At 40.4% G+C, this 24571-nt stretch overlaps 1 protein-coding gene across 1 annotated transcript; it reads right to left on the bottom strand.

The window, feature by feature from the left end:
* Positions 1-1447: 1447 nt before the first annotated feature.
* On the bottom strand, positions 1448-24236 carry tnfsf10l (TNF superfamily member 10, like). Its single transcript, XM_026936836.3, has 5 exons — positions 23889-24236; positions 16932-17081; positions 9586-9622; positions 9359-9451; positions 1448-5942 (listed from the first exon to the last, which is right to left on the bottom strand). The coding sequence occupies exons 1-5, from the start codon at positions 24081-24083 to the stop codon at positions 5485-5487; spliced, it is 933 nt and encodes a 310-aa protein (XP_026792637.1). The 5' UTR covers positions 24084-24236; the 3' UTR covers positions 1448-5484.
* Between the last annotated feature and the right edge of the window lie 335 nt (positions 24237-24571).

Below are 24571 nucleotides of genomic sequence, written 5' to 3'. Positions count from 1 at the left end.
CATGTTACAGAGAAATTAGAAAGCGTAATGTCCTCTGTCCTGAAGGTTCTGCTGTGAAGGAAAACTTACATTTATAGCTTCACTGCTGAGTGTTACAGTGCTGTCACTGGAGACTCCTTCCAAAAATGTAAAAAAAACATCTCCTCACAGAAGACATCATGGTAAAACCAATTACACACTCTGTTTATGTGGTGTATCCACCATACAAGTCTATAGAAGCAATAACATATTCAAAAAGAGCATTAATATAAACCTGTTATTTGAGGTGAATGTCTATCAGTTACAGAAAATTAATCAACACCTTCCGACCAATCAGGATTGAGAATTCAACAGCTCTGAAGTATAAATATAGTTCACAAATAACATGCATAGTCATGCATTTGAGAGTTGGAACAGGTATTTGGAACATCTCCTACAATGACGCTCGAGTACTTTTACTTCCACTTTTCTGTGTTATAAATCTTGATAACTTGCTTTTACTTGTAACAGTTTCCTACTGAAAGGCTTAATGGATACCTGTTCTTATCTCAACCTCTACTCAAATACGATATGAATATTTTTCTAACGGCTTTTTTCATCAATTACATACATTATACACTCATTAAAGTCCCTCACAGGATGTCTGCATGAGTTCCTGAGAGAACTAGAAGTCCCGGAGCTGCTCTTGCACTGCCAGCTGGTCTCATCTGTTTGTTTGTGTTTACTCTCTGTCAGGGAAAACGAGGTCGGCGCTTGTTCGCCGAGAGACTGAGTGGTTTTGGACAGCGCTTGTTCCTGCGCATGGTATCTTATGGCATTCCGGTGGAATCGCGGCAGAGGAAAGGACAAGGATGCATTTATCTGATGGAATGTCTGGCAGTCTCGGAGAAGGACAACGATGGTTTAAGATGCACATGCAGGGCTGGTGAACAGAATGAGCTGGCGCAACGAGTGTGTGGGGTCAGTGTGTATGTGAGGTCGGGTTGGACAAAGACAGGGTGTATATACATGTGTTTGTTTGCTAGACAAAGAATAAGTAGGTGTGTGGTCACAGCTGAATAGGTTGGAGAGGGGGTTTGTGTGAATTGGTTAAATGTGTGTGGTCTGTCCTTGTGTAAATGACCAAGTGTGTGTGTGTGTGTGGGTGTGTGTACGAGATTGCAGGAGGGAGGACGAGGGGGTTGGGTCGGGACCCCCAGCAAGAATGAGACTGATGGTGACTCACGTTTGGCTTGTCTCGGTGAGTTATGAGAGATGTGGGGGTGGCAGATGGATGGGGGTGTGATCTTAAACTCAGCATTAAGTCTGAGAGTGTGTGCTTGTGTGTGGAGAGAGAGAGAGAGAGAGAGAGAGAGAGCAGGAGGAAAAGTTTTAAGCCCTGAGAGAACATGATGTATGGCAACCAGATGAGTAAAAAAAAAAATGATGAACCTGTCTAGACTTTAAAACACACTCATGAGTAACTGTCTGCTGGAAAACAAGCACTTTAATTGTTAGAAATGACACATGTCCCTCAAAATCACAGATCACAAAAGATCAAAGGATTTCTTTTTTTACAGAAAAAAAAACTCAACCTCAGACATTTGTACATTCTTATAGAGAGAAAACAACAGTGGTAAACAGTGCACGTTATCTTTCATCAAAGGAAAAATGAGACCCACATATTGGTGATTTAAAGATTATGAACAATTCGAAAGAAAAAAAAAACATACACAGCCCTGGGCAGAAGAAGAAATACAAAAGCCCCTTTGTTCTGTATTGCTCACGGGGTTCGGACTACATTCATTTTTTTTTTTTTTTTTTTTTTTTTTCCAAAAAAAACTTCACCGCAACACAGTCTGGTCTCGAATAAAACTCAAACAGTTCATTAATATTTCAGATCTGGGCATTTTATGAATTGGCATCCACTATGTTGTACAATCATCTCCAAGACACAAACACACTCATACTCACACACTCTCACACACACACACACTCACACTCACACTCACACACATATTTACTTTAAGACACGTTTCTTCCACCGTTTTCACATTTGGTTACTCGCTGTCTATCGAGAAAGCGATCCCGTCTGGAATCTGTTTAAAGCCGCTGGGATTCTGCAGAGTGTAACTGTTTTAGCCTGTCCATGGTGACCTGTTACCTGCCACTCACTAACACTCAATATCAGGGTCAGAGTGTAGTGTTTGCTTGTTTGTAGTGGAGTTTGTGTGTTTAGCCGGTATTCCATAGTGAAATTCTGAATTGCTCACCCTCACACAGTTGCATGTGCTTTGGATTGGTGTGGGGTTACTCGTGGGCAAACATTTGGCCCTGTTGGGCTTCTGTGCAACCAGACGTGACTGTTTCTGGTAAGGACCCTGACACAGCAAGCTGACTGCTGGTAGTTCGAGGACATTATGTGTGAGTGGCTAACTCTCATAGCTTTTATGTGGCTTGTTCCGTACTGTTGGTTCTCATCAACACCAGTTGAATTGGTGGCATGGAAAAAGTATTCTGTGCAGGAGAAAAGAAGTGACAAGCAAACTACAATCACAAGACAGCGCATACAAAAAAAATAAGTGTCTAGCTAGATTAGTTTGTTCAGGTACACACCAAGCAACAAAGTCCTAGCAGGTAGAGAGAAAGAACTTAATTTTACCACAAAAATCCTAGCATACACTATAAGGCCAAAAGTATGTTGACACCTCACCATCACAAACAGAACATCCCTTTCCAAAACCATGGGCATTAATATGGAGTTGGCATTCCAGTCCATCCCAAAGGTGTTCAGTGGGGTTGAGGTCAGGGCTCTGTGCAGGACACTCGAGATCTTTCACATCAACCTCGATAAACCATGTCATCATGGAGCTCGCTTTGTGCACAGGGACAGTCATGCGGGAACAGGTTTGGGTCTCTTAGTTCCAGTGAAGGGAAATCATAACGCTACAGCATATAAAGACATTCTAGACAATTACGTGCTTCCAACTTTGTTACAACAGTTTGGGGAAGGAACACATAGAGGTGTGATGGTCAGGTGTCCACATACTTTTGGCCATATAGCATATGTTGAATGAAGAAATGGCTCCATGCTAACAGCATAAATAATAAACAGCACCGTGCACTTTTACCTATCAGAGAACATAGCTCCACCATCTTGTTTTCTATTGGCCACAAAACCACAGTTTGTGAATTCACAGGTCAAAATTCATCCAGATAAAGATTGCGTGTCTTTCATGGCTGCGTCCTTTCCCCTTCAGTGAATTGGCTTTTTATGCTGCATGTAGTTTATTTGTGTTTGAGAGTTATTTGACTACTGCTTTAGCTTAAAACAACAAAAGTTTTGATGTATCTCCTGTTTTGTCACAGCAAGGAGTCAAAACTTGTTAATATTAAGGCAAAACTATAGACGTCGGCACCTCTGCATACTACTGTACTAAATCGTATACTAATGTAGTAAGCCAGGATACCTGCTCAGTAGATGGTGTATGATAATGACATACTATTTACTGCGGTAGTGTGAGATGTGAGACCAAACCGGTGAGTCTTTGATTATGAAGACAGACTACTGCCACCTGCTGGTATGGAGAGTTATATTCTTTCACACAAACGAGGAACGGACATGCGTGCCAGCTTTCAGCTGTAGCTGTGCTAGAGATAACAGATTTTGGAAACAAGTTGTAGTTTACACAGAGCAAATTGAGCATAAATCCTAGCCTAAAAGTTGAGGCTTGAGCTAGTAATATGAATCATAACATACTTTTGATTCTGTTTAGTCTTTTTTTTTTGTTGCTCAGACTCTGCCAAATCACTTGTAACACCCTGCCATAACCTCTGTTATACTTATTGTGCAGACCAAGTCCAATAGCCTCGCACGCTAACACATTCAAATCAATGCAGCACTGAAAGGCACTTCGGCATTTGCATTTACAATGACTGATATTGCGCATTCATGCTCGCTCGAATCGATTACGCCTGTTGCAAAATATGTCTCCTTGATGCATTTACTCCTTCCAAGATGTCGTCCCAGATGGAGATGATGATTTATAACGTCTATTGTGGCTCACAGCCAAGTCCTTGGGAAAGGAAACAGAAAGTGCTTGGGCTGTGCATTTCACTCCTGTGTGTATTGTGTATTGGCAGCAGTTGGTTTTTTAGGCCTTGAGAATAGTGGCATTATCAGAAACTTCAGGCTGGAGTCCAGTCAGGAAGAAAAAAAAAATTACACTGAAGTCCAACTTGGCCTTTTCTCAAGAATCTGGCCATTTATATTACACATTATTGCCTCACCCTTAGTCTGTTGTCCATCAAATGATATGTATTGGCAGAGACGTTGGCCTGCTGATTTTTCTTCTCATTTGCAGTCACCATTTGCTTGTTCAGAACCTCAGTAGGTTGAAGTTGAGGTCACATCTCCTGCGTTATTCACTCCCAATATATGAGGCATGCTGAAAACTTAAATAGCCACCATGTACTGTATATATACATACACACACAACTGAGAAGAGAAGGAGAGAGAGAGAGAGAAAGAAAGAAAGGTTACATACATGTCATTCCACTGAAAATGTTTGTGATCATGTGAATGTTGTTTTAGAGAAAACAAAGCATTAAAAGGCCACGGGTGTGACATTTAAACTGTATGGCACCCTGTTTGTTTAACCTTTCATACACTCTTTTTTAAATCACAGATGTCCGAGCTGAGTGGACTGCGTTCTTGTTGAATGAGGGCGTGTTTGTGTTTGGGTGACTGAGGCGTGTCTGCTTTTAGAAAGCAGGACATAAGTGGGAGTATATGATTTATGTGTATTTGAAAGTAAGCATGTCGGTGCCTTTGATTTACTGAGTCTGACTACTCAATGAAAGGAGCAACAAATCTCTTGTACCCACATCTCTGGCTTACTGGGTTAAGCAAGTGCATTCTGCATTGTCTCTGTGTGTGTGTGTGTGTTTGTGTTTGTGTTTGTGTGAAAGAGAGAGAGAGATAGAGAGAGAGAGAGTGAGTCTAGGTGGTGGTATCTGGTCTCTATCTGTGATTGCATGCTGCTCCACTGGTTGGACTGGCCACAGAGAATTCTTACATCTGCACAGCATACACCTCTCCTCTTTCCCCTGGCACACTCTTCTCTGCTTGCATCTGAATATATTTGAAAAATGCATTATATCCGATGCCCAGTGGCCTGAGGCGAAAGCTCAGTTTTTCTTCTCATACATCAAACATGCACATGATTGGCACAGATGAAGCCTCACAAAGTTCTGGCAATCCTGCTGTCCTTTTTGCTACCGTTTCCAAGATCCACATCTTTGATGTGCTTTTAAAAATATACATACATTCTTCCGCCTTAAAAAAAAAAGGGAGTCCAATTGTCTGAACCACTTCCTTCACATATATAAAAAAAATCTCATTCTATTAAAAGAAAATAAAACAATGCAATGTCTGAGCTGTCTCCTCGGACCACATAGAGACAACGAAAACCTCCCAGTGCCTCTTGGGTAATGTAACCTTGGCGCAGTCTCTCTGATCCGCCCTCACAGGTCCAGCCGGAAAGCTCCGAAGTAGCTGGAGGAGTCCTCAGCGTGCACCATTGAGGGGGAGGAGACGGACACGAACACCTCGTCGCCAGCGCGCAGCTCGAACAGACCTCCCTGGTAGACGGAGTGCAGGGCGTATTCAGCGTCAGGTGCCCAGCACTTGGTGCCTACACCCTTCAGCAGCTGGATGGGTCTCAGGTATGATGTTTTCTTGTAGATGCACTGAACCAGCTGGTGGCTGGTGCCCTTCTGCTCGCCCTCGCTGGGTGACGGGTAGCGGAAGTAGACCTGCGCATACAGGTAGTAGCGGCCATCCTGAGGCACGCGGAGACGCCCATTGGCCAGTGTCATGTTGTGCAGGTGGGCGCCGAAGCTCTGATTGGCCCAGGAGCGCACGGGGTGGCGGCATGACTGGTGCAAGTCCGCCTGCGGACTCGGATACTGAGGGGTGGCACCTGGAAGCAAGAGATACATTCAGGTAAAAACACAGAGATTCAAAGTGTGTGTAGAACGCAGGCCTGAGCAATTGGCTAAAATATCATGTGAAGATATCTGAAGATGTTTTTTCAGTATGCGATATGCATTGTGATATTCACATTTGTTTAAAATTGGAACAACGTATAAATAGAGCAGCGGGACCGCAATATAAAAATAACACAAATATTAACAAAATATTTAATATTAATAACAAAATATTAAAAAGTCCAGTATTATTATTATTATTCTAAAATACAAAAACAATTGGTAACACTTTGTTATGAATCTAGTCTTCATAGGACAGGATTCATGACACCTTATGATGCCTGGCATAAGCCTGTATAAATGTTGATATAGTTACATGTCTCACCCACATCTCCTTTTTTCTTTCTCTTGAAGTCAATAAATTACAGAGAAACTGCAAATCCCTCCTTCCTGAAAATGCTAGTGTGTAACTAGAAAACTAAAAGTTACTGCTATTCCACTGACTGCTACAAAGTGCTGACACTGGTGACTCCTTCCGAAAATGCTAGACAAACATCTCTTTACGGAAAACTTCACCATCTCAAGAGTTACATCTGTTTATGTATCATCTGTCATACAAGACATTAGTTACTATGGAAAAATAACATCTTAGGACTAGTGCATTACTATAAACTTGTCATTTGCCACATACCTTCTTACCAAATAGATTTTTAAGAGTTCAACAGTGCTATACAGGATATAGTAATAACTTATACTTGCCGTTAATGTGCCTAACAGCTCCATAAAAAGGAGTGACGTGAAAATGGTATAATACTGCAGCAACATTATCACATGTTCGGATAAAATGGACTTGAGTGAGAGTTCTCTTAGATTTCAGTAGATAATCATGTGAATGCAGAAATATGACTGATGTTTAAGATGCTCTTACACCATGTTTCTGAAAATCTTGCGGCTTAACATTAATGATGTAACTATTACAGATTTCCTCATCATATTATAGCGTAACAGGGAGAGACTGAAAAAAAAACAAGTGGTGGGATGTAAGGAGGACAGGATAGAGCTAAGAAAAGCAGAGTGATGAATATAGAGGATTAGTGCTTAGAGGAAGGTATGGATCTGAAGCTGACAGAAAGCAGAAGAAGAAGAGGATAAATGTCCAGGACGAGAGAGGACTGTGGAGAATGGACTGTGTGTGTGTGTGTGTGTGTGTGTGTGTCTATGTGGGAGACACAGTGGGAGGTTATCCAAACAAAACAAGCAGCATTCCTCAATAAAGATCAGTAGATCACGCAAGACCAAGTCCAAGACTTATATTCCAAGATTCAAAAGTTTCTAAACTTCAAGCTGCCTGAGACACCGAAAGAAGTCCAGATGAGCAGCAGATGTCTACATTAGTGCTTTGCTTTCATCACCAGCTCCGTGATATAAATATTTGCAGAGTTGTGGCATTTTTAGTGTTTTGAATTTAATACATGCCTGTAAGTGAGATTACTAAGATATATGGTATACAACAATCTTTTACTGCCTGTCAACATTATTTTTGAGTGAAATCAGTGCATATCTTTGCAATCAAACAGGAAAACACTTGAGGAAGTGAAACTCCAGCTTCAACTCTTTCGCAGTTTAATTATCATGCTTGTGACTCATGGTGTGGAAACACAGCCATTTTGGCTTGCCTAGCATATGCGTGTAACACCGCTGGCTAACAAAGATCAGCTGGTTTACATAAAATCAGTTGATGACCATGCTTTTTGAATTGATATATGAAGTAATAAAACATATTTATAAACGTATAAAAATTAATATGTACAGACACAATTGCAACCTTTTAAACAATGAATTCATAAAGTTTATGTTTTTTTTTCTTAAATGACCTTTTGTCTTAGCCTTTAAAACTTTTTAAACAATTTTCATAAACTGAATTTGCTGTTTTCTTGTCATTACTGAAACATATACAGAAAAAATATCTCTGCACTTAAGCAGTATTTTGGCACAACCCTTAATATTTGACCAGGGAGAAGTGTTAAACCTTTTCCTCCATCTGGATCACATGGTGGGAGTATGTCCATGAAGATTTCGAAATAAAACTTTCCAATTCTGAAAATCTGGATGTGATTTAAAAATATCTTACTAGCAAAAACACATTTCATTTTGTCCTCATCCAAAATTAGAAATGCATGAAATGTATGAAATGTCTGAAAAAGAAAGTAACTGTTTATCTTCACTGGCATCTATCAGAATCAGTTGCAGCTAGTTGTATACGGTGTACAAATCTTGTGGTAAGTGCTAAATTTGCTTGAATTGTCATAACCCAAAACCAAGCCTTCTCGGGATTGAATGCTTGTTTGACATTCAGTTGTCAGTTAAAGTTTTGTGTAAACCAGAGTGCACTGTATGTAACATTAAAATATGATGACACACTTTTTCCCCACTGAGAAAGAATTTCAGAGCCACTTAAACAGAAGCAAATATGTCCAAGACTGAAAGATTGTCTGAACAGATGAATAATACAGGATAATACTACATAAAAATAGAAACAGAAAGGAAATAAATGTAAAGCAAAAAACAAGAGTGAACATTTAAATATATTAGATGTATCTGAAATGGGGGAGGTTGCTTTATGTTAAGGTAACTATCAAAACACATGCATTTCGCCCCCATTTTTCTTCCTAATACGTTCACCTGTCAATTCCCACCCACCAGCCAACTCTCCCCTACCATATGACAGCTACCAACCAGGGAGGGTGAAAGCTAACATGTGAAGCGAACTGACCACATTTTTTTGAACTGCTGCTGAGCTATCTACCCTCTTCTGCATACACAAGCTTACAGATGCCCATGATTGGCTGGTGCTGCTGTGATTGGTAGGGAAGAGAGAGTATGCCATGCCTTCCTATCTTGATGATAGTGCACATGCTCTTCTGTTGCACCACTTGGGATCCACATTCTTTTTTGGGGGGGGAAAAATGACAAAAATGTGGCATATGTACTTGTATCACTGTATCTAAATCTGATACCAGCATTTCACTTTGAACAAAGAAAAACAGGACTGACATTTATGGTACTTACCTGAAGTGGAGCCTAATAGTGGATAAACAATTACTATGAAATTCCATACACACACACACAATTAGGAGTTCTTTATTTTTCAGTTAATGAGAAATAAAACTCTATTTGATTACCATTTTCTGCCGTGTTTCGGTATTATTCCAAAGTAGTTAAAATTGTAAATGTACTGTCAGTGTATGCTTAGTCTAGTTCTACATTGTAGTTACTCTCCAACACAAAGGGGAAAAAAAGTTAATTGGATATACAGTGGAATTAAAAGTTGAAAACAATTGCCTTTACCAACCCTGACAATTGCACCACTTATAAAGCCTCATTCTTCACAAAAGCAGACATGGCTCACCTTGTACGCTGCTGAGTGTAAGGTGGGCTGAAGGTCTCTGTGTCACAAACTTTACCCCTGTAGTGTTGTAACTATGTGGTATGGTTCTCGCTTCTGTAGTAGGAAAGAATAAAATCAGGGCAGGACTGACAACACAAACCCAAGCCTGAAGGGAAGCCGGGAGTTAATCAGTAAGCAGTTTTACATGACTGAATGAACATGAATACATACAATAATTTGATGCTCACCTTGTAATGTCTGTCTGGAGATGATATTCTCTGTTACCTGTGACAGACAAGACATATCCCGTCAGTGCAGGAAGCTCTGAGAACATGCAATGACTCATCAACATTCCTAACCATCTTATACATCTGAGGATATTTTATCTGGTTTCTTTGTGTCTCTGTCCTGGCAGGCAGCTCCATGCAACCCAACACAGTATATTTCAGTTTGCTGCGCCTCTCTTCTTTCCCCCCACCTTCTGTCTTATGTCTCTCACGCATTCCCTGTTACTGTGTGCAGTTTTGGTTTATCTCAAGCTTGCCAACATTGCAGCTGTATTTTAGGGTTTATTATACAATAGAAATTAGATTCTTTTTTGCAGCTACACATACACAATTTTGGAACATTGCTTTTAAGGGGTACTCGCCAGCTGTGCAGGCGGAATTGGGGCCCGAGGTAGTTCACGAAGGTTGGAATTAGTTTTTTTGGGGGTTGTCTTGCTCGGGGGGGTGAAATTTGCAGTAACCTGTGACAGTCATATTTTATACCAGTCACCCTCCAGTATCCAGTTCATTTGTCCCTGTCAGGCTGACCAGCATTTGAACCAGCAACTTTCAGCATAATGGGCTTGTGTTCTAATGCCTCAAGGCCAGTCGCAACCTATGACTTCATTTAGTTTTAACCCCACATGGAAACATCCGATTAAACTAATCACACTCTTAATGACTTTTTGAGTGCATAGCTAAATGGAAGTGTTCACATTATACTTAATAATATCCACTTTCAGTCATAAGCACGACTGTAGGAGAATTCAAAAAGAGGCACGTGCGTTTAATGTCTTGCAGGTGTCTGAAAGTAAAAGTTTGGAAGAGGGAAGACTCTGACCTTAATGCCAAGCATAATGCTGTGAGACATATGCCTATGAAACACACATCAGTCTTCATACTGGCATCAAATGTGAAGTCTCAGCACACAATGGTGGGAAAACAAAGTAGTGACTAGAAAAGCAACACTAAAAAAAACTACTCAAGGGCTAAAGAATGTCTTCTGCACATATCAGATTTCAAGAAATAACTAAGTAGCATGTTAAAGCTCAGTGAAGCAACTCCTACATGGTGGATTAGAAACCGGTCTTCACTTCTATCTACACAGTGTATTAGGCTGATACAGTGACAAACATAAACGCCACTACTGTGACTAGTTTTTACCAGAACTGTAAAATATTTGGTCTAGTCCTAAAAGTATTTCTAAAATGCAAAGCAATCGTTTCTCTCCTTAAGTAAAGTTTATTATCAGTCTCTATTTATGGTCTGTTTCTGTTCTCCCCTGCAGATGCAGAACTCCCCCCTCCCTCAGTCTTTTCTTCCTTTTCTCCGTCTAGCGTTCAGCAGTGTGAGTGCACTATGGAGACTCTGTTGATGTTGGCGCGAAGCTGTCTCGCTATTCATCAGACATAGAAGCGCCTACGCACACACTAAAATGACATAATCTCCCCGTGACAGCATGAGAGACAGTGGACTGAGGCACACTCGCCTCTGGAGTTCCTCTCCATCGACTTGACATGAAATCCGCCAACGCTGTTTCACACATGACACTGATTAAGACTGGTTTATATTGTAGTATACTACAAATGTATTGTAACTGTTGAGATGAACATACACAAAAGCTGTCTGTACTGTAATGGCAAAGATTTAGCTGCAGCACTGTCACGTTAGTGTTGCAATCAAGTCGTTTACCCCTGTCTCTGTTGAGTCTAAGTGATCTCACCCTTGCATCACAGTCAAGTCCAAAATCCCCAAAATGTTACTCACATCAAATCAAGTCCAGAATGGGCTTTCTGGGATGGGAATAATAAATTGCAGTAGACTGTAGCAGAGCAGTTTGGGTAAAACTATTGATTGTTAAAGAAACAAATACGTATCAATCCTACTTAAACAACTGCAGCCATAAGTAAATTAAGTCATATATATGAATGAGTCCAAGGTGAATCTCTGGTCCTAGATGAATGAGTCAAGCCTCAAGTGTTTGATACGTGAGTACCGTAAGTTGAGTCAGATGTCTTAGTCTGAATCAGGTCTCAAGTCATATATAAGTAAATCTGAGTTGAATCTCTTGTCATAGAATAAGCAAGTCTTAATCAAGTGTCAAGTCATATAAAAGTGAGTCTGATAGTCAAGTGTCAATTGACTAGAGACGGGGTGTCACAAATCATAGATAAGTGAGTCAGAGTTGAGTCTCAAATCTTACAGAAGTGAATCTAAGTTGGTTCTTAAGTCTTATATGTGAGTCCAAGTCAAGTCTGAAATAATACATAAGCAAGTCCAAGCTGAGTCTCAAGTCTTGGAGAAGTGAGCCTGAGTCTCAAGTCTTACAGAAGTGAGCCTGAGTCTCAAGTCTTACAGAAGTGAGCCTGATTAGAGTCTCAAGTCTTACAGAAGTGAGCCTGATTAGAGTCTCAAGTCTTACAGAAGTGAGCCTGATTAGAGTCTCAAGTCTTACAGAAGTGAGCGTGAGTCTCAAGTCTTACAGAAGTGAGCCTGATTAGAGTTTCAAGTCTTACAGAAGCGAGCCTGATTAGAGTCTCAAGTCTTAGAGAAGTGAGCTTGAGTCTCAAGTCTTAGAGAATTGAGCCTGAGTCTCAAGTCTTAGAGAAGTGAGCCTGATTAGAGTCTCAAGTCATGGATTAAGCAAATTCTCATCAAATGTCAAATCATATAAAAGTGAGTCAGATTACAGGTCTCAAGTCATGGAATAAGTGATTACAAAAAGTCATCACTAACCAGGCCATAAGTTCGTGAACACCTGACCATCAGACCCATATGTGCTTTTTGAACATCCCATTCTGGATTCAATCCCCTCTTTGCTGTTATAATAACCTCCACTCTTCTGGGAATGCTTTCCACTAGATTTTGGAGCGTGGCTGTGGGGATTTTTGATCATTCAGCCTGAGCATTAGTGAGGTCAGGCACTGATGTTGGGTGAGGAGGCCTGGCACATCAACTGCACTCCAGTTCATCCCAAAGGTGTTCAGTGGGGTTGAGGTCAGGGCTCTGTGCAGGACACTTGAGTTATTCCACTCCAACCTTGGCACAGCATGTCTTCATGGAGCTCCATTGTCATGCTGGAACAAGTTTGGACCCTGTAGTTCCAGTGAAGGATAAATTGTAACGGTACACAAACACTTCCTACAATTAATACAACAGTTTGGGGAAGAACCAAATATGGGTAATATATAGTGCGAGGCCAACTCTAACCTCATATCATAGATAAAGTGAAACAAGGTATTAATGTTGAGCAATGTGAGTCTGAGCGAGTCTCTTGTCATTAAAATCATTACTTAGACATAGACTTTAGTCCAAGTGCCTGATTAGAGCACTACATCACTTGTTTTTTGGTGTGTGGGAGGGGGGTGAATGGAGGTTCACAAATTCTAGTCAGTGTTGTGTTCCTTCTAGTTTCCTTAGTTAATTTATATTATTATAATTCTGTGGAAACTTGATTCTGATTTCTTTGGCAGTTGGAGTTTTGTGATTTGTGAATTACAGGATGCTGATGTCCATGTCTCATGCCACTCAACGTAGTCCGCTAAGATCAACTTCTCAAAAGTATTTCAATTCTCCTTGTTTCACTCTGCCACCAAATAGGCAAGTCGACTACATGGCTATGTAGCCCTGATGGACTATTTTAGAAGATATTCAGCAATAAATGTTGTGTGTAAAATGAATGACTTTGTTGGAAAGTGGCCGTGTAACAAGTGGGTTACCATAAACAGGGCAAGACCTCTGTGTTCTGCACCACGGTTTATTTTGTGATAATCACCAATTGCCTGTAGGCTATCCCTTGCCTATTATATTGCATAATGTTAATTAGTTGGGCCATAAAAGAACGTTAATTATGTCGGATACTGGGAACTTAAATCTGTAATGCCTGAGTTTATACTCATAGGACTTTTAGGAAGGAAACATGGATAATTGGTGTGCAGAGAAAACAGCTGTTTTGTAAACTGCAAGATGCTGATGGACGAGGTCAGGAATAGGAACTATAAATGCGCCTCAACAATAACAATAAACAAACTCGGCGTGAAACCTTTGACCGCAAAGTGAGAGAGATGGACAGAGGTGCTGGGGAGTATTTCTCCAAACACACACACACACACACACACAAACAGACACTGTGGAGAAAACTATTTAGCCTGTTCTCTGCCTGAGCTCATCAGATAATCTAATTCCTTAATATCAGCGTGAGATTGGGATTTGGAGTCAATTTTATTTTCTAGATAAAACTTTCTCCACTGTGCATTCTTAAGCAGAGGCATTAATAAGTAACAGTGGCTCTGCTTCAGGAAGAGAGTGACTGAGTTAACCATAAATCTCAAATAGCCAGACTTTGCACTGTGGAATGCAACAACAGTTTTGAGATTGATAACAGTGTTGATTAGATGAATGAAAACACATACACATGTAAAAAAATTAGTTCCTATGCTTCTCATGCCCATGTATATGTGTGTTCATACGCTGTGTATTTCTGCTGTGTTTTTGGGTCAGTGCAGGTTGGTATTCATGGCTGCATGATGAAGCTGACCCAAAACGGCGTCCCGCTCTGTCGCACTTGAGCAGAGACCTCGTTGTTGCTCTGATACACACTTTTTCAGACTTTTCAGTCTTGTTTGAGAGCACACCCTTGCCTCATGTGTACTCGTTCCTTCCCTGTGCACACCGTCACCTTTACTTGACTTTTCAACATTTAATGTGGGTGTTAAAGACATGACAGTTTGCCTTCAGTCTTGGCAGTACACTAAACTGTCATGGCAGCTTCCAAACATTTTAAAGCTGCCTTTAAATCTCGCTCTCTCGCTCTGTCTCTCTCCCTCAGAAGGTCGCTGTAGTGGGTTAGTGAAATCTGACTCTAAGTAGAACCAGCTTCGAGCACTTCAAGAACATTTTTGGCAGGAGGCGAGCCCTCGCGTACTCCACAGCAGAGCAACACGAGAGCGCCAGCCGGCCCCGGCTCCATCACCTTATTAACTTCTCTTTTTTCCTTCCCTGGCTTTTTTGCGTTTCTTTCTAACTTTTTTTTGTCCCTTCCCTTTCCCAAATGTCTCTTGCTCACAGTCCCTATGCACATTCTCTGCCTCAAAAATCTCTGTTTTACATCTTCAGAAAAGAAGCTTAGAAAATAACGCATACAGCAGAGTGCAAAAGTTTGTATACTTGATCTAAAGAATTCCTCTTATACCACAGCAATTTGCCAACAATTACACATTTTATTTATCACAGAGCAACATATTTATAATCCTATAATGTATAGTTATATTTATTATTGTAGAATGAGCTGCTGTTACAGAAAATTAGTCAACAACTTCTGACCAATCAGATTCAAGAATCTAACAGTGCTATGGTATAGATTTAAGGCACATAACTAGACTTTTTTTTTTTTTTACAATGCAGTCCACTGCTTGTACCTTGGAGAAGAAAAAAAGAGAGATACATTTGGCAATAGTATCTTTTTTCCTGAATTAGATTTTACTTTAGGATTTTGCTATGGCATTTGAACATTGCTTCTAACATTTAGACAGAATGGGATTTCTAGTCTTTTTTTCTCTGTGATGGTGGAAAAGTGGTTCTGAATTCCTCCATGCTTGAAGAAGGAATGCTTCCTCTATGATTTAATGAGTCATTAGACTGAATCAAAGATGGACGTGGGACCAGGACGAAGGGACAAAAAGTCCCATTGAGCAAGGAGGGGGAAATGGAGCCTGGATTTAGGGATTTTCAGAGGGCTTTGTCCAATCCTCCTCCGCTCCCTCTTACTCAGGTAGAGTCAGTGTTCATGATATTAACTGGCGCAGGAAGGCTGATATTATCATGAGTCTTGCCCTGATGCATTCTGATGTATTTACAACTGCTCATTTCTACTAGAGAATATCCGTCCATGCCTGTGCAGGTCTCCGTTTGCAGGATTAAATAGAAAAACTCTCTCTGTATTGGAGTTGAGCAGCAGATCTTTGTTTTGGCATTACATCAAAGTTGAGCACAGGACACAATAATTGCAGCAGTAACAAAGACCTGGGTCGATGGTGTGCATACTTGTGTACAAGGGGCGTTATACCAATCTCACACTCTGCTATATGTAATATGTAAAAAAGAGACTGGGATTTTTCCTTGTTTCAATCCATTAGTAATAACTACCACGTGTGCTGGCATTCTCAACATTCTCAATGTCTACACTTAATAAACATTCCTCTCTCTCTTTCACTGCCTCAGTTGTTTTCTCTCCTGCTCAGTTGTTCTGTTTCTCTTTCTCTGTTTCCTTCTCCTCCCTCTCACTCATTCCTACTGCTTGCTGGACCTGTTTCTTTCTTCCTCTGTCTAAGCCCTCGCTAACTTTTGTAGGCACGCGAGCAAACGCAAAAACAAAGTAATATGTATCCATATACAACGTTACATATTTTTTTCTGATCTTGCATCAAGGACATATATGTGTTCTCATGAGGTTTTTTTTTATTTTATTTTTTTTATTTTTTTCCAGTGGCTGACCCCTAAGTCGATCTGGGTAGTCTTTCGGGAGCCATAATTGCGTTCACATCTCTCTGAAAATGGCGCATCTGTTTTGAATTAAGTGCCAAATGCCTCAGTCTCCCTGCACCAATAAATTGTTTGCAGCCTCACTCAATTAGTAGTGAAAGATTTGACAGAGCGGGAGGGGGTGACATGCGTCATAAAGTCTGTAAGTGTGGAGAAATGGAGGCGCTGGACTAGAGTAAACAGAAGAAATTGATTCAAATCATTTGGTGCTTAAGATGGATAAATGCACTTTTACACACAAAACACACACGTGTGGTTAGACACGTGGTCCTCCATCACCTAAAGATACTAAATGACAAAAACTTGCTCGGTGTCCATTTATACAGGATAGAACATGAAATAACTGAACACAGGATTAACCAGATGTTCCAGTGGAAATCCAAGTAGTTCCCTTCGAGCTGGGACTTATAGTGAAGTGGTTCATGAATGGGGCACACTGGTGACTCACTTGGCGTAATACTGAGAAATTCAGTCACAACCATGAAATGCCTTAAAGCAATTAATGAGTCATGCATCCACATTTTATGCACTAAGAAATGACTGACTTGCTTTGACACATTTATGGTAACAGTAATGAAGAGCTTAACAAGAAACTGCCTACTGGTTTTGCCACTGAGCCCAAACACTAGAGAAAAACATATTATTTAAAAATTGCTGATCTGAACATTGTTGAAGTCAGCAAAATGAGCTGCCTGTCGATAAACAGGCCCGGTGACTGCATGCATCGGCTTCACGGGTTGCGTAATGGCGCTCTTGTGCTTCTTAACCAGCTCCAGATGTAGACTCACCTTAGAGATGTAGGCCTTGATGCCTTCAGCCAGTTTGATGCAGGATTCTCCTAAGAGCTGGGCCAGGTCCTCGGGAATATCCCGGTTTTTATCCAGGGCATTGAGCAATCCCAGACATCGCAGCTCTTCTGTTACGCCTTGGTTCTTCACCTGTCAATGCGCCAACCACAGGAAAGTTTCAATGATCAAGCTGGATCAAGAAAAGAGTTTTTTTATTGTTTGTCAAAAATGATTCTTCACCCTTAGTACTAAAACCAATGAAAATTGTAAATTGTGTCTGCACACAATTTCAGAGCACACTGAAATCCAATGTTTCCCTTATAACTTTCACCCCTTGGCTCTTCACCCTCCAATGCACCAAACTCAGAGATCCTAGATCAGGCTGCCTTTCTTACTGTTTGATAATAAGACTTTTTTTTCCCCACTTCTTTTTATTCACCAGTCCTATTAGCACCTCACACTCTACATCTGTAAGTATCTTCATCTTTTATTGTCTGCTCATTTTTATATATTTCATATCCCCCTATCCATGATCTTATTTAGATTTATAGAGACATGCACCAAGAGAAATCCGCGGTACAATGGGTGCTTGGAAAAAGAAGACTATAACTGACTCAGATTGCTTTGTTCTCTGCTGTCACTGAATCTAACCCAATAAATTCTGAACAACAATCAAAGAATGATCTGAACAAGACCCGAGGGATGGTTAACAAGGGAGCAGTCTGAAACCCAGGACACGATTCAAGGCCAGTTTGAACACAATCCTTGACCTTTTCGGTGAGAAGTGCATAAGGACTCGCTAAGGCAAATCGAGTTAGGACATGTTCAACTCAACGACTGTGAGCCAGCTGAAGAGATGTTACATCCTTGAGGGGGAAGTTTAAATGACCTTGCTCAGAGACAAGTTCTTTCTCTCCCTTCTCTCCCTTTGTCTTTATCCACATTCACAAATCTTTGCAAATGATCTAGGAAGGAGGTCTGCATGCAATTTGAATCCTAGAATCAGAAATTGCTTAGCGTCACGGTTGGCGTTTGCGCTTAATGATTCTTTAGCAGTTGCCTCCAGAGCATGACGGAGAGGGCATGCAGGGTGAAGGGGTCTGTTTTTCAGAGCCAATGATGTTACACAAATCAGGCAGTGTGAATCAAGCAGCTAATGAGGGGTTTTTACCTCTGCAACATGTAGGGCAAAGCTGATCCGAGGTCAGTTATATGGGTCATGTCACGATATTAAGGGCTGGGACTTGGGAGGAGAACAGACCTTCAATTAAAAACAAACTTTGGTTTGCACTATGCAAGGCAAGCTCAATGCTTTTCAGGAAATCAAGCTCCTTTTTCATGCATTTTACCAGATTTTCAATTACTTGTATAGAATGTAAATTGTGTCTGTGACATGCAGAGCACACTGGTGTCTTAAAAAATGGCCTGAGTACAGGTTTGTGGTTTTCAAGTAATGGTTACGGTTATTATTTGTGGATACTGTTAACGTTTTTCCTGGTTCATGCCAAACTGCTGGAGTCACTTTAATATTTTACTGTCTACTTGACAAATACATCCTGGCTTTTACAAGTTCATGCTTGCTTGAAGTTGCAGCAGGAAAAAAATGAAGAAATTCTACAAGTAGTAGCAGGACAACAATCATTTTGAAGGGATGGATTCACATGTGTACTTATATCTGACAGTGCTGTCCAAGGTGTGGTTTATTATTGTGTGCCAGTAATCCGTGGCATGCTAATGCCTTCAGATTGTACAAAACAAGATGTAACATCAGAACTACACAGCTAGCCATGCTTCCTTATAGAAACTGTGCAGCAGGCTCTATAGCCACATGTAATGTATAACATGTACTGGTAGTAAAATATACAGCAAAGTGCTATAAAATCAACAGCAGTAACATGCGGGTTGTAGGGATGCAAGTGTGGGGTCCAGAAAGGGTTAGCGAGGATTTCTGATCCCAGAGAGAGTAGCAGGAAATGAGGAACAATGCTCTAGTGTTACTCCTGGTTTCTGGAGCTGGGGGAAGAGTGGAGTGGACCTGCCGCTGCTGAACTTTATGCTTCACTCAACATATCACTACTTTTTCGGGAAGGATTAAAAAGAGAAACCAGTCATGTAACTTAAAGCCATGCCAGGATCTCTCTCTCTCTCTCTCTCTCTCTCTCTCTCTCTCTCTTTTCTCACTTTGTCTCCTTCCTTCTCAATCATCCTGTCTCTTGGTCAACGTGTGAATTTTTTGTTGTTGTTGTTGTTGTTGTTTCTTAATTCCCCCTGTGATGTCAGAAGGAAACAGCAGGACTCATCAGGGTTTCTGGGGAAAAGCTTTTGCGCTCCTCTCTGTTCCAACTCGTCTGCTTGGCCTCAGCTTTGGGAAACTCAGCCTGGGGGAGAGCAGGTTGTCTGGGCAGGCAGAACGAATGCACTCAGGAATCAATCTTTTTTTTTTTTTAAATATTCGGCTATTCATAACCCTGGTTATTTACTGAAGAGGAAAAAGTATTTGAAGCCATTTCTTCTACTAAGACCAAACCTACTAAATGTTAATAGTAATCATTAATAATCCCCTATAAAGAATAATAATTACTGTATAACTAGTTCATTATTGTTTTTAATTGTTATAATTCAAACGAAGTCTAATACTCCAGAAGCCTTGAACTGCAAGTTGTAAACAAGTGCTATTTTGAATTAATATCTTGTTATTTCTACATAGTAACTTGTTATTTCAAGGTATTATGTCGTTATTTCAACGTTATGACTCATTATTTTGACTTAAATCATTATTTCCACATATGATATTATTACTTTGACTTAAAACACATAAAACACCCTACAATCTATCAGTAAGACTAAATTATTGACTATTTGCTTATAAGTCTTATTCAGTATGCTGCTTCTCATACAGTAAGCAAGCCAGATGTTGCTTAAGTGGAATATACATTTACGTCTTATATATATGCATATATGTGTACTAATACGAATTCACCTAAATGTGTTCAGATATGGTAAGTCAAATTCAAACTGTCAAAATAAGCGCTATTACCATTATTGAGTTCCGTCAATTTAAGTGCAGTCAAAGTAATACGTCAGAATAACAAGTTGAAATTATGAGCCATTAAATCAAAGTATTGACATAGCACTTAAACATTTTTTTACAACTTGTAGTTTAGAGCTTCTGTATAGTACAACTGGAAAGCCTTCAGGGTGGAGATTTTTCCTTTCATCCCTGTGTTTCTCAGAAATCACTGGCATAACAAGGAGTGCCTGCTGATAAGCCTCAGAGGTGTAGTGAATGTTTAAGTTTTGCTTCCTTGTAAATCCTTGAGTGAAATTTAACATGCAGCTTAAATGACACCAGATCTCACACCTGAGTGCATAAGCACAAAGGCAATCACATGAGACAGAAAGCTGATGACAAAAATAATCACCCACATGTTGCTACAGGAAACCATCCTTTTTACACATAATCTCCTTTCTTTTCCCTATTCCCACTGACTCGTAAATCTCTTAAATGACCAGTGGAGACGGGCCCCTTTGAGACGTCATTGTAAGGCGTTTTCAAAGAGATTGTGGTCATTCGAATGGCTCTCAATTCTGTTGCTTTCTGTCTTCAGCTCGGGTTCATCACAGAGAGTGCTTGCGGCATACTAACTACAGGCCTGACCGTGGAATCAGGCCCATATCCTACAGCCAAAACCACCAAAAAGTTCCTATTAAGGCAGTGAGGCACTCAGAAGAAGCGGTAATTCCCCTTGTTTTCAATTTATACAAAAATCAGTCCAGACACAAGCAGCTCTTGGACTGAGTAACAAACACACTGAAGTCTTAATGTGTTGCTTGTTGGGTCTGGAAGAATGCAGCCTGTCCAGCTTTCCTGCCTTCATTGGCTCTGAGTACATTCAAAAAGGAAAGTATGTGTGATATGATGGTAAAATGTAGCCTCCATTCCTGAAGTTTTATTTCCCGCACAAGTGAGAGCCTTGAGAAGCGAGAAGAACCTGCTGTGCGTGACGTCCCTCCCTAATAGGCCCTAATGAAGAGATAGCATCTATCTGTTCGTGTAGTGCTGGAGTAAACCGGAGGTCCAGTTAATGGCTGGGGCTTTTTATTTTGCCAATACTTTTCTTACGGGTTGTGATAACGTGAGCCTGAGCAGAGATGTTTACATGCTTTTAGGACAACAGTGCTGGTAGGCCATCCCATCTGACCACTACGCCGTGTGTGAGCATGGAATATTTACATTAGCTCGAAAGACCCTTCACTAGTTTGCAGCTGGTCCACATGGGGAACAAAAAACCTAAAATAACTTCCTTTTAGTTACTGAAGTGAAGGTTAGGGTTAGGTTAAGGTACAAGCATAGCATTAATTATTAATTAGCCACATTAATAATTATGTCAGTGGATTGTCCTCACATAGAGAGTAATATAAACGTGTGTGTGTATGTTTGTGTGTGTGTGTTTCAAATGATTGCATGACCCATCTCAATTTTTTGTTCTTTTTCTTTTAACACTTTTTTTTAACTGATTATATTTCACGTATGTAAACATGAATAAAAATCAGTCAGATAAAAAGTGTATTTTACAGTGGAATTGCATGAGTAAATTAATAACTTGTATTATTCAAAGGGATAAAAACGTCTGTGTGCTTTGAAGAATTGTGTACTCTGGGTGATAAAGATTTAATTGCATCAAAAATATTCATACTTTTGTGTGGGCACCAGTGTTGTGTTTTATTTTAAACTCTGTGAAACAGTTTCGATTAAATCTTGTGTCTCATTGGGAAATATCCAAGCCCTGCTTGGGGCGAGCTAACTTGGCGTAACATGAATCCACAAAGAAAGGCAGCCAAATTTAGCTGCATAAGGACCGTTCTGCATAAAACCCAAAAGTTCAGCCTGACAGAGAAGAGCAAAAAGAAAAGAAAGAAAGAACAATAAATGGGCAGACATAGAAAGGTGTAAGTGAGTAAGATTTTTTTGTGGATCTTGGCAAAAGAAACTGTCGCAGAAGGCTTTGACCGAGTTAAGCGGAAAAACTAAACACTGCTTGCAGGATATAATTTTACACCAACTTTTGTTATTGTTGGTGAAGGTTTCTCTCACAGAGAACCTGGAATGGAGCGAGATGGCATGACGAAAGCCTCCAATGGGTGCTGACTTGCAGAAAAACAGCAGCATGTGGAAGTGGGCGCACCAGTCACACTTCGTGGCAAACTGGCTTAGTCACGGGCTCAACTGAGTGCCGTGACGTACCTAAAAGCAGACTCCATTCTGGCAAGCACCTTCGCACCGGCCAGCAGGAAGTAGACAGAAATAGGTCAGCCTTTGGTTCAATCCAATGTCAGCTCCATACCCTTCTGTGAGAGTCTTTCCCTTTGGTCTTCTTCTACTGTTTACAGTCTTTGTGTATGACCAAGATCTGACCTCTTTTCCCTTTCCTATTCCATTTCCATTTTCTGAGCATGATAGAGCCTCATCTATCAGCTAAAATGGTGAATCTATTTACAGACAGTGTCTATCATTTCTGATTCAGATCTTTATGTCTTGGAAATGTGGAACCAGACGTATGTGAAGGTTCTGAGTAATCGAACGTCTAGAATTTGTAAGTTAATGTAGCTGAATATGACTTATCATCATGTGACAGTGAGGACGACAGTGATGCATTACACATCACTCCAAGACCTAAATCAAAACTGTCCTTGGTGTAGCCTCAGTTGCTTACAGCAGCGAACTCCCAAACCACAATGTCTATTTTTGAAAAGAATTATGGCTATCTCCTGGCAAGCATGGAAAAGTCCCTTTAAAATGATCAAAAACAGCAAAAACAACCAGGGGCTGAATGTAACAAAACAACACTGCAGTTCCTACTTCACATCACAAAGTAGAGCTCTACAAATAACAAAGACAGTTACAGATCAGAGCCTCCACAAATGTTAGAAAGTATCCAATGCATAGATTTACAGCATTCCTTACGGATTTCTGCTTCAACTCTCTGGAGTCTTTATTTGGCAGATTCACAGAAAAGGAAGCATAAGGAAGCTTTGTATCTGTTCTGCTGGATCAAATGTTTTTTTTTTATGTGAAAAGCATACATAAGGAAAAAATCTCTACATTACTGATAGTCATATATGTGTTGCAGTGTAAGATAAGCCACCAAAACCTTCATTTCTGTCTAAACTTGTTGCTGATCAGGAAGAGATCCTAAAACAATTTAGTGTCTTAAGACTTCCAAGCTGCAATCAGAACCATAGTAACATTTTATTATTTTATTATTGCCTACATTCCCGGAAAAATGGTACTAAACTGTACCTTTCCTTGTTGCTGGGCTGATACCATCAAGAGTAGACATTTTATACTTTAAGTATGTATCGGAAATAGAAAGGTGCATGTAGTGTAGTTTGAAAGTTTTTAAATGAATTATGGTCCATTTATGTATCTTATATACTTTTAAAGGTATATTATACTCGCATTTCCAGGTAAAAGATGTATATTTAAGGGAACTACCCCAGTGACAAAGAAAAGTTTAGTACATTTTTTGAGAGTGTAGATGTCACAGAAGCTGGTCTTAATAAATACTTTATAAGAACTTAATAATAGTGTTAATAAATAGCTTACAAAATATATAAGTATATATATGCAAGTATAAGTGATAAGTATATACTGCTATTGCTATATACTAATATATATATTAGTTTTATATATTAGTATATATCATTCTGTGCATTTTGTGTATGTATGTATATATATATATATATATATATATATATATATATATATATATATATATAATGAGTGTAGAAACACAAGGCTTGTACAGAATGAACCCTGGCAGCTCTGGATGGCAGTAACACACACTGAGTGCCAGCTGCATTAGGTCGCAGTGTACAGTTGCTCAGTTGCTCTCAGTGTGATGAACTCTTGAGAAAAGTGAAAGAGTGCATGAGAAGTGAAAAACAAGCGCTCACCTGGGACAGGGACATGTTTAGGTAGAGGAAGAGTCCGGTGGTGGAGGCGATCTGCAGCACCACCACCACAATCACCACCATGGCGAGCCACAGCTTGGACGGAGACTCTCTGCGGCCGCTCGCAGGCACCATCATGTAGGTAGTGGACTCGCTGCTGACCGAGCGGAAGTAGTCCTGGTTGGGCTGAGTGGCCATGGCATTCCTGGGCTCGAGTGACGACCGGGCGAAACTAGGCGTGTGTGCGGACAAGCTCGGCGCTCATTGAGCTCGGTGTGTGGTGGAGGAGGACCAGGCTGGGACTTTCTCCGGGTTTCTTGGAGAGCGAAGGGAGGCAGGGCGAGTCTGAACGCGGGCCGTGTCCCAAACCACCCCCTCCTCCTTACATATGCGCACTGCGAATGGTGTCAAAAGCTACTTTATGCTAGCTACCTAGTGCACTAAAGTGTCCAAATATGGAGGTATTTGGGATTAAAACTAAACTTTGTAAACTAGTGATGGGGATTTGTTTAACCCCTTTCCTGTTGCTTTCTATCTATAGACACAGGGTTCACAAACTTTTTTTGTGTAACCTTTTTTTCCAGGATTTTTTTTTTAAATTTCCTTTTGCATTTCCTTATGATTATACACATAAGTATTCCCCCCTTGAACTTTTCCCTCATTTTGTAATGTTACACTCGGGAACT

Source organism: Pangasianodon hypophthalmus, chromosome 4 (assembly GCF_027358585.1).
Source record: "Pangasianodon hypophthalmus isolate fPanHyp1 chromosome 4, fPanHyp1.pri, whole genome shotgun sequence".
Lineage (NCBI taxonomy): Eukaryota > Metazoa > Chordata > Actinopteri > Siluriformes > Pangasiidae > Pangasianodon > Pangasianodon hypophthalmus.
This window is presented reverse-complemented; position numbering and strand designations above follow the sequence as displayed.